The sequence below is a fragment of the Canis lupus genome, chromosome 1, assembly GCF_003254725.2.
Source record: "Canis lupus dingo isolate Sandy chromosome 1, ASM325472v2, whole genome shotgun sequence".
Taxonomy (NCBI): domain Eukaryota; kingdom Metazoa; phylum Chordata; class Mammalia; order Carnivora; family Canidae; genus Canis; species Canis lupus.
In genome coordinates, this window is record NC_064243.1 from 105,985,643 (window position 1) to 106,002,867 (window position 17,225).

At 50.9% G+C, this 17,225-nt stretch overlaps 1 protein-coding gene and 1 long non-coding RNA gene across 4 annotated transcripts in view; one reads left to right on the plus strand and one right to left on the minus strand.

Annotated features, from left to right (window-relative positions):
• Nucleotides 1-16,774, minus strand: part of LOC112645085 (uncharacterized) — an 87,522-nt gene extending 70,748 nt beyond the window's left edge. Inside the window, exons 1-2 of the long non-coding RNA XR_003126960.3 lie at nucleotides 16,636-16,774; nucleotides 14,180-14,316 (exon numbers count right to left, since the gene is read on the minus strand). This is a non-coding gene — a long non-coding RNA (uncharacterized LOC112645085). The remainder of the gene's footprint in view (nucleotides 1-14,179; nucleotides 14,317-16,635) is intronic.
• Nucleotides 1,739-6,252, plus strand: KLK4 (kallikrein related peptidase 4). 3 transcript variants are annotated; one of them, XM_025424113.3, is made up of 6 exons: nucleotides 1,739-1,888; nucleotides 2,483-2,554; nucleotides 3,915-4,077; nucleotides 4,492-4,742; nucleotides 4,829-4,965; nucleotides 5,812-6,252. In XM_025424113.3, exons 2-6 carry the CDS (start codon nucleotides 2,494-2,496, stop codon nucleotides 5,962-5,964), a joined length of 765 nt encoding a protein of 254 aa, XP_025279898.1. In that variant the 5' UTR covers nucleotides 1,739-1,888; nucleotides 2,483-2,493; the 3' UTR covers nucleotides 5,965-6,252. The 3 variants fall into 3 exon arrangements, with proteins under 3 accessions (XP_025279898.1, XP_048964641.1, XP_025279899.1); XM_049108684.1 differs by lacking the exons at nucleotides 1,739-1,888; nucleotides 2,483-2,554 and adding an exon at nucleotides 2,976-3,149; XM_025424114.3 differs by lacking the exons at nucleotides 1,739-1,888; nucleotides 2,483-2,554; nucleotides 3,915-4,077 and adding an exon at nucleotides 4,218-4,399.
• Nucleotides 16,775-17,225: the final 451 nt, after the last annotated feature.

The window sequence follows — 17,225 nt, forward strand, 5'->3', positions numbered from 1 at the left end:
TGGTTCCAGGACCAGGGCAGGGGTGGAGGTCTGTGTGCCACCAGGAGACTGAATGCAGGCAGACAAATGGAGACAGGGCTAGAGAACCAGACAGGTACTAAGAGAGAGACACAGAAAGAGAGGGGGTCAGAGAAACAGACAAGGCCAGAGAGAGGCAGAGAGAAGCACAGACATTCATGCTTCATCATCACGGTCATCTGCCACCCAACCCCTCATCAAAGCCGTCCACACCTGCTCCTTAGGTGATCTCACCCAACCCCATGGCTCTAAACACCACCTCTCCCCTGTGACTCCCTACTGCTCTTCAACAGTGCTGACCTCTGCCTGCACCTCTGCCTGCCCATGCGTCCAACCACTTGGCTCCGGACTGGCATCCCCACCTCCACCTTGCCGCCACATCTCCTTGCCCACCTCCACAAATGGCACCACAAATGGTCAGACCAATCCTCAGAGGCACCATTCTCACCTCCCCTCCCTCTCCACTCTCCACCCCTTGGTGAGTATATTGACTCTACCTCCAAAATGAGCCCTGCATCTGTCTGTTCATTCCTCTTCTCCTGGGACCACAGCATCACCCCACCTCCGTGCTTGTCTCTGCTCCCCTCTCACCCTACAGCCATTCTCCACGCAAGATGTCTCTTAAAAGTATATGAAATCATGTCACTCCCTCTATTCCTATGCTTAAAATCCATTGCACTTAAAATAAACCCCAAACATCTTCCCCAGCCCTTAAACTCCTGCACAATCTGCTCTGTTCCTTCTCCTTATTCGGCCTTGCACACATCAAGTTCTCTCTTTATTTCTGCAAGGCTCACATGGCATGCTGGCTGTCAACCTAAATAGCCCCTCCTCTGGCTCCCCAATCACCCCCTTATCTGCTGAAAGCCCGCTGCCCCAGTCATTCTACCATTGCCCGTGTTCTCTGCACACAGGTGACTCTCAGATATTTCCTTTCAGTTTTTCTGTTTGTCTCCCCTACTAGGATGAGAGCTTAATGAGTGCTGGAATTTGCTTGTTCCTTCCTGCATCTCCATGGCAGACAGCAGAGCTCAGAGGGTGGCAGGTACACAATTGCTCCTCACTGAGCAAGGGCTTCACCTTGCTCCCACTCACTGGGCACCTACTACATGCCCAACACTGTGCCAAAGCACTTTCCCTGCATTATCTCTTTGGATGTATCTGAGGAGTGAATAACTATGGTTCCCCAATTTCACAGATGGGAAAATGGAGGCTAAGAGAGATGCAGTGACCCCAAGTTTCCACAGGTAGACCATGACGCAGTCTGGATTTGAACCCAGGAAGGTTTGCTGGGGAAGCACAGTAGGGAGACAGAGGGAGGGAGGGAGAATGGGAGAGATTTAGTAAGAGAGAAAATAAGAGAGAGAAGATGAAAGAGAACATGGGCGCTTGGGTAGCTCAAATGGTTAAGCATCTGCCTTCAGCTCCAGTCATGATCTTGGTGTCCTGGGATTGAGCCCCATCTCAGGCTCCCTAGTCAGCAGGAGTCTGCTTCTCCCTTTCCCTCTGTGCTCTCTTTCTCTCAAATAAATAAATACATAAATATTTTTTAAAAAAAGAAAGTGAAAGAGAGCAAGAGAGACTAAGAACATGACAGAGAGAGAAAACCAAGAAACAAGTGGGACCCTAATTCCAGGATATCCTTGCTGGGTCACTGCTTTTAGCACCTCTGGCCCCCTGACGGTAGCCTGGCACCAGGGCAGCCCCATGAATGCTGAGCTGGAAACATGCAGCACCTGACCCCAGGAATGTGTCCCCGGGGGCAGGCCGGCCCAGCTGGGGATGCTTATAAGTCCCACAGGGGCCCCTGCAGGAAACAGCCAGTGAGAGCGCAGCCCAGCGCAGGATCCCAGAGCCCAGAGGCAGCCAGGTGAGTGCCCCTGTGGTCCCTACCCCGCCCACCGTCCCTAAGAGTGCAGTCTCCCTACAAGCCCCTGTCACTGTGAATCTTCTCAGCCTGGTGACCCTGTGTCTCTGTGTCTCCCCTCCAAAGAGGTCTCTCTCACTCTCTCACTCTCTTTCTAGTTAAGGGTGTCTCTTCATTTCTCTCCCTGGCTGCCCTAGTCTGTTTCTCTGAATGTCTCTCTCCATGACTCTGGTTCTCAGACTGTCTCTGATTATCTCTTGCAAGTGTTCCTTCTCAGTTCCCTCCGACCTCCATGCTCCTACTCTCCCATCTCCCAGCTGAGACATAGAAGGACAATTCCTCCATCCCTTCCTCTCTGCAGAATTCTCTTTCTATTTCTCTCTCTCTCTCCCTTCCTCTCTCCCTCTCTAAATCTCTCCAGGTTCTGAGGCTCTGGGCCAGGATCTCAGACCTATGATGTGTCTATTAGTGGGAGCAGGTGTGGCACAGGTCCTTGTCTGACCAATGATACCCTACGGGGACAGAAAGAGAGACAGAAACAGATAGATTTGGGCTGTAGGTCCCCCAGACTCATCAGAAACTGACCTTCGTGTCCAGGCGCTGACGTGATGACCACAGCAGGAAGCCCCTGGGGCTGTTTCCTGGGGTACCTCATCCTTGGTGTCACAGGTATCTGAGTGTGTGTGTGTGACTGTCTGTGCCTGAGGGCACAGTATTTGTGGCTGTGCAGGCATGAATCAGGGTCCTCCCAGGTATGACTAAAGCTGCCTGCATGACAGTACCATGTGACTGATGCTCTCTGGTTAAACATATGTGATTCCTCGTATCACAGAGAGTTTGTGTGTGTGCTGCTGGTGTACTGTGTGTGTGTGTGTGTACTGTGTACTGTGTGTAGCTTTGCACACCTCTGTGTGTGACAGGGTGATGGGCTGTGTAGTCGAACCGGTGAGTCAGTGCGTTCCGATGAAGAATTCTGACCGTCTGTGCCTTGAAACCCTCCCGGGGGGTAATGGCGGGGGGGGGGGGAAGGAAGGATAATGCTGTGAGGGCCTGGGGAACCCAGGGTGCCGCTGGCAGGAAGATGGTGCTTCTGGTCACCCATTGCTGGGAATATGTGCCTACCTCCGGAGTCTCTGATCCAGGGACCCCCAGGGGCCCATGTCACGGGCGGATATGATGGGGTTTCTCGGTGAGCCAGCTTGTTGCTGGTGCGACTGTGGAGAAGGCTGAGCTGGGGAAGGCGTAACTCGGAGGGCCACTGAGGGTGGGGATGTCCTTGAGCATCTGGGGTGTCACTCTTGTCTCTGCACCCTGTTGGAGGGTTTCTGTCTGTTCTGGGGGATTGTGGCTCGGATAGTGCACGAACCTGGCGTGTTGAGTGTGTGTGTGTGCGCGCGCGCGCGCGTGTGTGTGTGTGTGTGTGTGTGTGTGCCGCGCGCGCGCGCACTGATGGGAGGAGGGAGGGAGACAGACGGAGAGGGATTGCATGTGGGTCTTGGAGTTGGATGTGGCGGCCTCAAAGCTGCAACTCCCCTCTCCTTATTCTGATCCCCGCTTCCGGACTCCCATCCCACCCCAAGAAAGTTGGTCCCTGAACTCCCTGCATCAACACCCCGCCTCCAGGAGGCCTGGTGCCACCTCCTGAGACTACCTCTGCATTCCTGACACCGCCCCTAGGAGCCCTGACTCTGCCCTCGGGATCCCTGACCCCACCCATGGGGCCCCGGTCACGCGCCTGCACCATAGCCTCGCCCCTGAAGCACTGGCCGCGCCCGGTGCGCTGCGACCCCGCCCTTAGGAGCCCTAGTCCTGCTTTTTGATCCTGCCCCCTAGCCTGTCCCTCTCCCCTGCACGGATCGAAGCCTGCTCCTTGGAGCCTCGGCTCCACCCTGAGACCAGCCCCAGTCCCGCCTGCACCCTTGAAGCCCTAGCCATGCCCCTAGCCCGTGGCCACGCCCCCCGGAGCCCAGGTTCCACCCGGAGCCCTGGTTCCACCCGGAGCCCGCCCCCAGCCCCGATCCGCCCTCAGGATCCCTGGCCTCGGGTGGCGGCAGCCACATCATCAACGGCGAGGACTGCAGCCCGCACTCACAGCCCTGGCAGGCGGCACTGTTCACGGAAGACGAGTTTTTCTGCGGGGGCGTTCTGGTGCATCCGCAATGGGTGCTGTCAGCCGCACACTGTTTCCAGAAGTGAGTGCTGGGCAGGGTGGGGGCGGAGGCGGGGCTTGGGGCCCGGCCCGAGTGGGGGGGACCTGGAGGTAACGTTAGCTGTGCGGAGGGGCCTAATCTCGGGCTAAGAGTGGAACCTCTGTGCAGCGAGACTGCAGACGAAGCGGAAGCTGTTGCTTTGCAAAGCCTCAGCCCAGGGTCGAAATCCCAGCTCAGTTGCTGAGTCCTGAGTGGATTAAGACAAGTTTTTGTCGCTGAATTGCTGATTGTGCAAATGAGGAGGATTTGAGATCCTGGTTAGGTAGCTCTTAGTGTCGCGTTTAGCGAGGCGGATGGAGTTGGGGTAAGTGGGTGGAGACGGGGTTGAGGTTGAGGGTGACAATGTAGATAGCGATGTAGTTGCCACAAAACTAACCAGTGCCCGGTGGTCCTCAGCTCCTACACCATCGGGCTGGGACTGCACAGTCTTGAGCCCAACCAGGAGCCAGGCAGCCGGATGATGGAGACTGACCTCTCCATACAGCACCCAGAGTACAACAAACCCTTTGTCGCCAACGACCTCATGCTCATCAAGTTGAAAGAATCGGTGTCCGAGTCTGACACCATCCAGAACATCAGCATCGCCTCCCAGTGCCCGACCGCTGGGGATTCTTGCCTTGTTTCTGGCTGGGGTCAGCTGATAGATGGTGAGCTCCCAAGTATGAGTGCGTCCACCCTCCCTACAGGGTTCTCCTCCCAGCCAGAGGCGCTGACCCAGAGCTCTGTGTCTCAGGCAGGCAGCCCCAAGTGCTCCAGTGCGTGAATATCTCGGTGGTGCCCGAGGAGACCTGCAATGCCTTCTATGCCCCTGTGTACCACCCCAGCATGTTCTGCGCAGGCGGAGGACAGGACCGAAAGGACTCTTGCCACGTGAGAGATGGGAATGGGGAGAGGGAGGAGGGAGGTAGAGAAGGGAGAGAGGGACACTCAGGGAGAAACAGACATGGGGAGAGAGAGATGGAGAAACAGAGGAATAGACAGGAGCACATACACAGAAATACCTCAGGGAGGGACGCCTGGGTGGCTCAGCAGTTGAGCGCCTGCCTTTGGCTCAGGGAGTGATCCCAGGATTCGGGATCAAGTCCCACATCAGGCTCCGTGCACCGAGGCTGCCTCTCTCTGTGTGTCTCTCATGAATAAATAAATAAAATCTTTAAAAAAAAAAAAAAGAAGTACCTCAGGGAGAAATAGACTGGTAGAGATGAAACAGAAAGAGAAATGAGGGGGGATAGAATATACAAAGCCATGCAGAGAGGTACAAAGACTCTGGGAGTCAGAGACAAAGAAGCCACAGGGAGGAGATAGAGCAAGAGAGAATAACAAACCCAGGAGAACCAAGCAGCTGTTGGGAAAGAAGAGTGTAGGGACACCTGGGTGACTCTGTGGTTTAGCGCCTGCTTTTGGCCTGGGGCGTGATCCTGGGGTCCCAGGATCGAGTCCCGGATCCACTCCCTGCATGGAGCCTGTCTCTGCCTCTCTCTCTCTCTCTCACAAATAAATCAAGTCTTTAAAAAAAAGAGAGAGAGAGGAAAGAGGAGTGCAGAACTCCCTAGAGTCAAGGCTCACTCTGAAAGGGACCAGTCAGAGTTCTGGAAGGTGTATGTTGTTATCTTTTATTTCCCTGTCTTTGTCTCTTGGTGTCTTTTGGTTCCTTTCTGATCTCAATCTGTCTCCACCTCTCTGTGTTTTGGATTCTGTCTCTCTCTCCAACAACAGGGTGACTCTGGGGGCCCCCTGGTCTGCAACGGGTCCCTGCAGGGCCTCGTGTCTTTTGGACAAGCCCAGTGTGGCCTACCACACGTGCCAGGCGTTTACACCAACCTCTGCAAGTTCAAGGACTGGATACAGAAAACCATCCAGGACAGTTAATTCCTAGGACTTGGACCCAAGAAAATGAGCCCCCCAATATATGTTGGTGGAAAGGATTCAGGAACCTGGGGTTGCAGTGCTTTCCTCCCTAGGACCCAGGAGTCTAGACCCCCAATCCCCTCCTCCCTCAGCCCCAAGAATCCAATCCCACCGAGAATCTTTTCCTGTACACAGTGCCCCCTTGCGACACAAAATTGACCTGGCCTTACCAGGGGCAGAGAAGATTGGTTTTTCATCTTTTTTTGTCCCCTTCTCTTAAGCCCAGAAATAAAATCCAAGAGAAGCACAGGCTCTGTTTGAACTGTCTTCCTTGCTTCTATTCCCATTCAAAGGATTCCAGCAAATAGTTTCCCCCAGGAGGGTCACTGGATTCCCAGGGGAGAAGATATGCTTGACAGATTAAGAGAAATTGATTCTGTGGATATTGTCCAGTTTCAAAAAAAAGTCAAGTTGGCAAATGGCAAGTTAATGAGGGTTTCTTGCTTGGTTTATTTTGCTTTGCTTAACCTGTTTTGGTTTTGTTTTCTTAAATGCATTTGAAGAATTTTTCATTTGAATCTGCCTCAGAACCCTCCTGCTGTAACTGGAGTATGTTGGGAAGAGTCACAGAGACATAGGGAAATGGAGGGCAGAGATGCAGGGAGACTGAGGGTCCAAAAATATTTGGAATTGTTCTCATACTTTTCACTGATAAATTGTATTCATAAGAACATACAGCTAAGAATATCTATTCAAGAATATATTAATAAATGTATTATTTGGGAATCTGGAGGTATTCCTCAAAATGTATAAAATAAGGAGTAAAATAACTAAAAGTGAAATAAACAAACCTCCACTCACAGAAGAGGATTTAAAGATGCCTCTTACAAAATAATAGAACAGGGGCACCTGGGTGGCTCAGTGGTTGAGCCTCTGCCTTTGGCTCAGGTCATGATCCCAGGGTCCTGGGATTGAGTCCCGCATCAGGCTCCCCACAGGGAGCCTGCCTCTCCCTCTGCCTGTGTCTCTGCCTCTCTCTGTGTGTCTCTCATGAACAAATAAATAACATTTTTTAAAAAGAAAATAATACAACAGAGGGGCTTGGCCGGCTCAGTCGGTAAAACATGCAACTCTTGATCTCAGTTCAAGCCTCACATTGGGCATGGAACCTACTTACAATGAAAAAGAAAAGAAGGAAGGAAGGAAGGAAGGAAGGAAGGAAGGAAGGAAGGAAGGAGGAAGGAAGGAAGGGAGGGAGGGAAGGGAAAGAAAAAAGAAAGAGAAAGAAAGAAAGAAAGAAAGAAAGAAAGAAAGAAAGAAAGAAAGAAAGAAAGAGAATGAACAAGGTGAATAAGGACATAGATGACCTGAACAATAGGATTTACAAATTCTATTTAATGGCTATATATAGAACATTGCACCCAGTACGTGAAGAATATACAATCTTTCCAAAATGTGCATCTATCAGAATGGCTAAACTTAAAAAGAATTGCAGCACCGAATGTTGATTAACATGTAGAGCAGCTGTAACTCATACATTGCGGAGGGGATGTAAATGGTACAACTGCTTTGCAAAACAGTTTGGCAGTTTCTGAGAAAGATGAGCATGCATCTACCCCATAACCAGGAGGTCTACTCCTAGGTAGTTATGTAAGAGCAATGAAAACAAAAAAAAAAAACAACAACAGACTTTCCAAGAATGCCCATAGAAGCTTTCCTCCCAATCGCTCAAATTGGAAAAAACCCAAATGTTCATAAAGGGTGCATGGACAAACCATGACATATTCATTCAATGGAATGCTACTTAATAATAAAAAGAAATGAACTGTTGATATACCCAACAATGTAGGCACATCTCAAAATCATTACACTGAGTGAAAGAAGCCAGGCACAAAATATTACACACTGTATGATTCCTTTTATATATGAAATTCTAGAACAGACAAAACTAATCATGGCATGGGAAGGAGGAGTAGATGTGGAAGCAATGGGAGGTGTTGTAAGGGAACTTTCTGAGGTGATGGAAATTCTCTAGAACTTGACAGGAGTGTGGGTTACAGGGGTGATGCATTCGTTAAAACTCATTGAACTGTGCACTTGACGCCTGTCTGTTACACTGTATATACCTCAATAAAAAATTATACCTCAATAAAAAACTTCATACAGCATTTACAAAAAGTGAACAGATACTGAGCTATGAAGCCAGTCTTAACAAACTTCAAAGTTTATATGTAACATACAGAGTATGTTGTCTGACCACAAGTAATTATGCCAGAAATCATGACAAAATGATTATGCAGAAAATCCCTGCATGTTTTGAATTTTGAAATACGCTTCTAAACAACCCACAGCTCAAACAAGAAACCATACTGGAAGTTAGAAAATATTTTGAATTGCATGACAAGAAAAATATGTCATAGTATAAAATATAAAGTGTAACCACTAATGAGTAAAAATAGCATATATTAAGTCCAGAGAAGTAGAAAGGAAAAACCCCCACAAAATCATATGATCCCAAAAGGCATGAAACATAGAAGAAGCAAGACAAATGGTAATTTAAAAGTAAGATAAGGACTGCCTGGGTGGCTCAGCAGTTGAGCGGCTGAGTGTTTGCCTTTGGCTCAGGGCGTGATCCCAGGGTCCTGGAATCGAGTCCTGCATTGGGCTCCCTACAAAGACCCTGCTTCTCCCTCTGCCTGTGTCTCTGCCTCCCTCTCTGTCTCTCATGAATAAATAAAATCCTTAAAACAAAATTTCCAATAAATGTAAACAAAGAAGACTGAGGTGGGGAGACCTCCGGAAATGAAGATCTGGTGCTAGCTGGAGGTAAGAGCCTCCTGGGGCTCTGGGTCAGAAGCCACCCTAAAAGTGCCTGTTCCCACCCCAAACTCTAAACACCCTGATGGTGGGTGGAGGGGTTGTGGACTGGAAGAAGGCAGCATCTGACCCCCGAGGCTTGTGTCCACCAGCCATAGGGGTGGGAAAGTCCACAGAGAGGAGCCTATAAGGTTCTGGGTGGCTCCAGGAAGCAGTGGCAGATTGGAGTCCAGCCCAGCCCAGATCAGCCCGGTGAGTGAGTGAGTGACACGGGAGTCTATGTCCTGCCTCTCTGGCTCCCATGTCACCTTCCAGGTCTCTGAGGTCTCTGTCTCTCCATCTGGGAGTCGGAGTCTATATCTCTGCCTGGTAATTTCTCTCTCCCTCTGTCTCTGCTTCATCTCTGTATCCTCCAGACACAGCATCCATCAGCTCTCCTGTCCCTCTCTGTGTCTCCATCACCTGATTCGGCCCCGCTCTGACACTCTTGCCTTAACCTTCTGTCTTTCTTTCTGAATCTCTATGTTTCTGAGCCTCACTGTGTTTCTCTGATTTTTTTAAAATTTATTTTATTTTATTGTTTTGGTCACTGTTGGGCCATTTTCCCTCTGCTGCCACTCTTCCAGACACTTTCTCTGTCTTTTCCTCCCAGCTGTCTTGCATTCCTGGCTCTAGGTCTCTAGGCTTCTCATCTCAGAGCTAAAATCTCAGGGCTGAGGATGAGGCAGGAGCCCTTTCTGCAGCCCTCCCCCCCCCCCCCCCCAGATATCCTGGGAGATAGTGGAAGAGCCTAGAGAGAAGGAGGGTGGACAGACCTGAGCTAAGGGCCTCACACTCAGCTGAGGACTCCGTAGAGTAGGAGCCGTCCTCAGGACTCTTGCATAGGCAGAGAGATTCCTCTTGGGGAGGGAAAGCGTGTGAATGTGAGATGCTGTGTGCACGCAGGCAGGTTTTTCAACTGTTGTGTCAGGGTGGGGAGAGGCGAGGGGTGGAGGGACAGATTTGCAAAAGAGGGGTTCCAACGTATAACTTTCTTGATGGGAGACAGTGTCCAGGCCTCACCTTCCTGAACTTTCCTTGGTCCTTGACCCCACCCCCTGAGCTCTGGCCCCGCCTCCAGGAGTCCAGGGCCGCCCAAAGCCCCAGCACTAATGGTACGGAGTGTAGACCACCCTGGAAGGTGGCGGTGTTGCAGCGGGAGGGACTCCACTGCTCCTACCTCTTGGAGCGAAGTGTAGGGCTGGGGGCAGGGGCGGGCGTGGGACGGGGCTTTGGGGGCAGGGTTTCCTCTCTGGGGTGGGGCCTACGTAGAAGAGGAAGTGCTTTTCCTCAGCTCTGGAAAGGGGTCTCCCAGAAGTTGGAGAGGGTTAGAGACGGGATGGGAGTCTCTCCCTAACAGCTCTGTCCCCAGTGTGAGTCTCTGAGCCTGGATCCTGTCCCGAGACGGCAGCCCAACCGTCCTGCAGTGGTGTCCAAGGAGTCTGTCACACAATTCCCTCTTGATTCACTCTCTTTTGGGGGCCTCATGGGCAGGGGGCTGAGGTAACTGTATTCCTTGGTTCATAGACCCTTGACAGCATCCATGACAAGCCCCTTCACTGTGTTTACATTCAATTCATTGACTCACACCTTCGACTAACAACTAATGATTTCCTCGTCCTCATTCTTTTTTTTTTTTTTTATTGGAGTTCAATTTGCCAACAGTTAGCATAAGACCCAGTGCTCATCCCGCCAAGTGCCCCCCTCAGTGCCCATCACCCAGTTACCCCAACCCCCCGCCCACCTCCCCTTCCACTACCCCTTGTTCGTTTCCCAGAGTTAGGGATCTCTCATGTTCTGTCTCCCTCTCTGATATTTCCCACTCATTTCCTCTCCTTTCCCCTTTATTCTCTTTCACTATTTTTTGTATTCCCCAAATGAATGAGACCATATAATGTTTGTCCTTTTCCAATTGACTTATTTCACTCAACATAATACCCTCCAGTTCCATCCACATTGAAGCAAATGGTGGGTATTTGTCTTTTCTAATGGCTAAGTAATATTCCATTGTATACATAGACCACATCTTCTATATCCATTATTTTTGGTGGACACCGAGGCTCCTTCCACAGTTTGGCTATTGTGGACATTGCTGCTATAAACATTAGGGTGAAGGTGTCCCTGCATTTCACTGAAGCTGTATCTTTGGGGTAAATCCCCAGCAGTACAATTGCTGGGTGGTAGGGCAGATCTATTTTTAACTCTTTGAGGAACCTCCACACAGTTTTCCAGAGTGGCTGCACCAGTTCACATTCCCACCAAGAGTGCAAGAGGGTTCCCCTTTCTCCACATCCTCTGCAACATTTGTTGTCTCCTGTCTTGTTAACTTTCCCCATTCTCACTGGTATGAGGTGGTATCTCATTGTGGTTTTGATTTGTATTTCCCTGATGGCAAGTGATGCGGAGCATTTTCTCATGTGCTTGTTGGCCATGTCTATGTCTTCTTTGGTGAAATTTCTGTTCATGTCTTTTGCCCATTTCATGATTGGATTGTTTTTTTCTTGAGTGTTGAGTTTAATAAGTTCTTTATAGATCTTGGATACTAGCCCTTTATCTGATATGTCATTTGCAAATATCTTCTTCCATTCTGTAGGTTGTCTTTTAGTTTTGTTGACTGTTTCTTTTGCTGTGCAGTCAAACTCTCCCTCTTCGCAGATGACATGATACTGTACATAGAAAACCCAAAAGACTCCACCCCAAGATTGCTAGAACTCATACAGCAATTTGGCAGTGTGGCAGGATACAAAATCAATGCCCAGAAATCAGTGGCATTTCTATACACTAACAATGAGACTGAAGAAAGAGAAATTAAGGAGTCAATCCCATTTACAATTGCACCCAAAAGCATAAGATACCTAGGAATAAACTTAACCAAAGAGGTAAAAGATCTATACCCTACAAACTCCAGAACACTTCTGAAAGAAATTGGGGAAGACAAAAAGAGATGGAAAAATATTCCATGCTCATGAATTGGAAGAATTAATATTGTGAAAATGTCCATGCTACTGAGGGCAATTTACACATTCAATGCAATTCCTATCAAAATACCATGGACTTTCTTCAGAGAGTTGGAACAAATCATCTTAAGATTTGTGTAGAATCAGAAAAGACCCCGAATAGCCAGGGGAATTTTAAAAAAGAAAACCATAGCTGGGGGCATCACAATGCCAGATTTCAGGTTGTACTACAAAGCTGTGGTCATCAAGACAGTGTGGTACTGGCACAAAAACAGACACATAGATCAATGGAACAGAATAGAGAATGCAGAATTGGACCCTCAACTTTATGGTCAACTAATATTCGACAAAGCAGGATAGACTATCCACTGGAAAAAAAGACAGTCTCTTCAATAAGTGGTGTTGGGAAAATTGGACATCCACATGCAGAAGAATGAAACTAGACCACTCTCTTTCACCATACACAAAGATTAACTCAAAATGGATGAAAGATCTAAATGTGAGACAAGATTCCATCAAAATCCTAGAGGAGAACACAGGCAACACCCTTTTTGAACTTGGCCATAGCAACTTCTTGCAAGATACATCCATGAAGGCAAGAGAAACAAAAGCAAAAATGAATTATTGGGACTTCATCAAGATAAAAAGCTTCCCTCATCCTCATGATGCACTCCCACTCCCCACTCCCCACAGGCACCCCTTCTAGTGTTTTCATTGGGTGTCGTTACTTGACTGTGTTCTGCAGAATGAGTATTGTGGGTTCATACTGTAATTTGTGTAAGGCTGTTATGCTCCATGACTCATCGTGTGTTCACACTTTTTTACTTCTGGCTGTGTTTTAAACTCCATCCTTGGTGTGCATACATCTGCTTTGCCCTTCTGACTCTGCTCAGTGCCACATGCGGAGCATCTGCCATATGTCACTACCGACCCTGGGAGGGTGGACACCCTCCTTCCCACAGGACCATGGCCACCCCCACCATAAGTGCATCCCTGCGGAACCTGTGTGAGAAGATGTCTCCAGACATTGCCTAATGTCTGCTGGAAGTGGGAGGGACACCCCCATTTGAAAACCACTGGTCTCAGTCTCTGCCTCTGACTCCACACTTTAGGACACCTGCCAAGCAGGTCCCTAACTCCCAGGTGCTCTGTATCCAGAAAGGCTCAATGATGCCAGAATTTGATGTGTATTCTATTGACTGAGGAGGGGAAGATCAGAGGCATTCAGTTGTTCTCTGACATAATGTCTCTGATCCACTGCAGGTAGTGGAGTCAATTTGGTGTAGACAGCAGGCATACTGGGGCTGCCACATGGGATCTGGCCCCAGGATGTGATTCCTTGAAGCATCCCATCACAGATAAGTGGGCTGCCCGAGTTACCCTGCAGCACAAAGGGGAGAGGAAAAGAAAGATCACAAAGCTGCTCACCTGAGAGACTAGGGACAAAGTTCGGATCATTCTAAGTCTTGTCTGCCTCTCTCTTCACTCTCAGTCACTCAGCAAACCCTATGGGCTCCCTTTAGGGGTATCAGAAGTAGGGACCCATCCCTGACTCCACCCTCGCCACCCCTGTCCTCACTCCACACCAGGCCCCCCACCTCTCCTCACCCCTGCGATCTGACCACACAGATGCCCAAGGGACCTGTGAACACCCACATCAGACCTTGTCCTGCTTCTGCCTAGCTTTTCCCACAGCCCCTGGGTCCCTCAGAGGAACCACAGTTACCTCCCTTTTGCCCCAGGTGAAGCCCCACAGGATGGGTGCCCTTCTTCCCTCTGGCATCACCTCCCACTCTCTCCCCTTGCTCATTGGGCTCCATCCACACTGGCGTCACTGATACCCTCACATCCCGCATCAGGCATGCCACCTGGCCCACTTCCTTCAGAGCCACAGCACCTGCTCTTCCTTTGCTCTTCCCACACACACACACACATTCACCTGCTGCAGGTGTTCACTCAGTCCCACCTCCTTCCTGTCTTCCCCCTCATCACTGGGCTATCTGTCCCTGCCCTGCTAGGTCTCCTCCTGCCCCAGGGCACCAGCACCTCCTGACATGCACTATCACTTCTGTGTCACAGTCGCTGTATCCATCTGTGTCCCCTCACATGGGGGCAGGGAGAGGTGGGGAGCCTCTGTGAGGGGGGCTGTTCTCTGTTGGTCACTGCTGTCTTCCCAGGAGTTGGCATAGTAAATGTTCAGTAAGTATGTGCTGCATGGAGGGGGAGGTGAACTGTGATGTGGGAGACTGAGGGGCAGGTGGTACCTGGATCCAGATGTGGAAAAGGGCAGAATGCAGGCACTGTGGGGGTGGGGCTACACCCAGGCAGCACTGGGACAGATGCCTGGTTAACCCCACACCCCCTGCACTGAAGCTGGGTCCCCTCCACCAGCTCAGGTGACTGAGGGGGAGGGGCTGACTCACCAGACAGCTGTCACTGATGGTCTCCAAAGGCTCAGCGCACAACATTTGATCTGTCATCTTTTGGGAACAGGCCTTGGCACATACATCTTTGGGTAGGAGTTTGAGGTCTGCACACTGGAAATTGCCAATGTATGTGGCTAGGAGCAGGAGGAAAAAAGAGCTGTGACCAGACCCCAGGTGGCTCCTCAGAAGCTCCTCAGAAGGAGGTTCCCCAGAACCAGGTGCCCAGTTCCCAGCCCCTTCCTCCTGACTCCCAAATGTCTGGGCTCCAGGCTGCAGGGTCTGGCCCCAGCCAGAGGCATAGCAGGTGCTCCCCACTTAGGGTTCCTGGGGGGGCAGGTCCGGGACCCTCACAGCATCTGTAATCTGAGCGGGCTCTGCGAGGCGCAGCGGCACGAGGTCATGGCTATAGTCCTCTTCCGGAAGGCGAGTATGGTTCTTCGGGAGACTCAGGCTGAATTTAGGGTGAGGGAAGCTTGTAACATCCTCAAATAACTGGGTAGTATCTTCATGGTCGAACAGGTTGTGGTGAACCAGCCAGAGCTGGTAATATCTGGGGAGAGAGGGGGCCCCAGGGAATGAGAGAGGAGCGGGATAGGGAGACGCGGCCAGGGAGCAACATGAAGTAAGTAAGCATGGAGAGAGAGGCTGCAGGAAAGAATTAGTCATGGAAAAATAGAGACCTTGGGAAAACAAAAGATCATGACAGCATGAAGGACAGATCCAGAGACTAAGAAGCAGTGAAAAAGAAAGAGCTTGAAACAGGAAAAGGGATGAGGCAGAGGGGAGAACAGTGAGCCAGAAGGAGCCTACAGGGGCAGGAGTGGAAGGGAAAAGGCAGCAGTCCTGAGAAAGGGTCCCTGGAAGGAGCAGGAGGGAAGGAACAGGGAAGAGTAGGAGCAGTGGAGGTCCAGTGAGACAGAGACAAGAAGCGAAGGGAGAGAGTGAAGAATACAGACCCTGGCAGGGGGGCGGGAGGGGGGAGCCTGAGAAAGAACAGGGAGGGAAGACAGAGTGGGGAGGGGGCCTGGGACCACTCAGCTGCAGTGGGGGCTGTGGGCCTGGTTCCCAGCCCAAGGCCAGTGTCCACCTTCCTCCCTGGACCTTCTCCTCCATCTTCTGCCTCCTGCCTACCTTCCTCCTCCCCTCCCTCCTCCTCCTTCCTCTGGGCCCCCATGGGGCAACAGGTGAAACCAGTCATTCTATGTGTCTCCCTGCAGGACACCCTATCCTGGAGGGAGGGGTGGGGCACCTGAGAAGCCCCCTCACACACACACACACACACACACACACACACACACACACACACACATGGCTAGATATCCCTTCTGTTCTCTGAGGTTCTGTTCACCTCCCATCCTGGGAGGTGCTAAGCAGCAATGGGGGAGAGGGAGTGGAGCAGGGACCCAGGGAGATAGATGGGGCAGAGAGATGGAGGGTGAGACATACAGTGACAGGGATGCAGCAGAGGGACCCAGAGGAGGGCAGACACAGGGACACACACAGACACCAAGACAGGAAAAAGAGGGAGATAGAGATAAATCACAGTCAGACACATGATAAAGCCAGGTACTGAGAGACACAGAGACAGGGCAGAGAGACACAGGAAGACAGTTATAAGGGGAGACAGAGAGACACAGGCTGCCCTGAGAGGGCTTCCCCGGGGTTATCCCTGCCACTCTCCATGGGACCCAATACCCAGCCCTGTGTCCAGGTACTGCCCTGGAGTCTGATCCACTGGGTCCACACCGGAATGCTTGGTCTCTGGGTTTGTGCCTGCCACCATGAATCACCACTAAGTGGCATGTGGGTTAATCCAGCTTTGACCTTGACCATGTGTACCTGTGTCTGCATAGATGTCTGACTGTGGCCATATTTGTGTTCACAACATGAATATTCACAAGTATGTTCCCCTAGTAGGGGAACTAGTTCTTGCACCTGAAAGTGCGGGAACCAGGGAGTTCTGGAAGTCAGAGCTCCTATTTCAGAGATGTGGGAAGTTGGGGAACACAGCATCTTGGCTCAGAGAGGTGCGGAGATCAGAGAGCTTCAGGGATGGGAAAGTTCACCTGGGGACTCAGGAGCCAGAGCACTGGACCCTGGAGAACTGGAGGTAAGAGGGGAGGTCCCAGGGTCCAGTGAGAAGGGGACACTGCTTGGAAGAGTTGGGGAACCCCAAAGTGAAACACAGAGATAGCCTCAGGCTGAGCTTCTAGCAAAACTGCCTGGGGATCACAAGAGAAAGCAGGGACCCATGTGGCAGTGACAGGGCTGTGAGGAAGGCTTTGGGATGGGGGTGGGAGAGGAAGACCTGGTACTCTGTCTGACCTGGCCGTGGGCTGGAGGAATAGGCTGCCTGATGGCGGGAGGAGATGGTCTTGTGGAGGCAGGGGAGGGTGGTCAGAGCACCGTGAGAGTCAGGGCCCCTCTCCCTCTCTCAGATCCACTCTACTCACCAGTCCACCCCAGGGACATTGCCAGGCACAGGGCCAGGAACCACATGGTGACAGGAGTGCTGGGAGCTGGCAGACAGTGAGCTAGGAGCTGGAGAGCAACCCTGGGGAGCCTTTAAAAGCCTACATACACCCCCAGGGCCCCGCCCCTGCTCTGCTGCCACCCAGAAGCTGGCCAAGGCCTGGCCCTGCTTCTGGGTGTGGACAGCCCCCACCCCCAGGGCTATTGGAGGGATGAAAAAGCAAACACCTGTTGTCCTAGGTCCTTGATCATGCTGGATATATTTCAAGGTCTGAGGCCAAATGGGACAGGACCTATAGCCCTGTTGCCTTGCTCTTGATGACAGGGGCAGGGAGGGGAGGCCCCAGAATGACAGAATCAGCAGCTCTGGAGAATCATGATACCTATCACAAAGCTTCTAATGCCTACACCCCAAGAGAGATCTTGTACTCCAAAGCCCATTAGACCCTCAAATACTTGCACTATGTCCCTTTCTGGCAGGGAAAGATAGAGGGTGAGAACCAACTCATGTGGGGAGAAGTTCTCCATGGGTGTCACCTGTCTACAGAGCAAAGGAATTAAAATTTTCACT

Coding starts and splice junctions, on each gene's coding strand:
- KLK4 (XM_025424113.3), top strand. CDS start 2,494: ATGACCACAGCAGGAAGCCCCTGGGGCTGTTTCCTGGGGTACCTCATC. Junction 4,743..4,828: donor CTGGGGTCAGCTGATAGATG/GTGAGCTCCCAA, acceptor TCTGTGTCTCAG/GCAGGCAGCCCCAAGTGCTC. Junction 4,966..5,811: donor ACCGAAAGGACTCTTGCCAC/GTGAGAGATGGG, acceptor CTCCAACAACAG/GGTGACTCTGGGGGCCCCCT.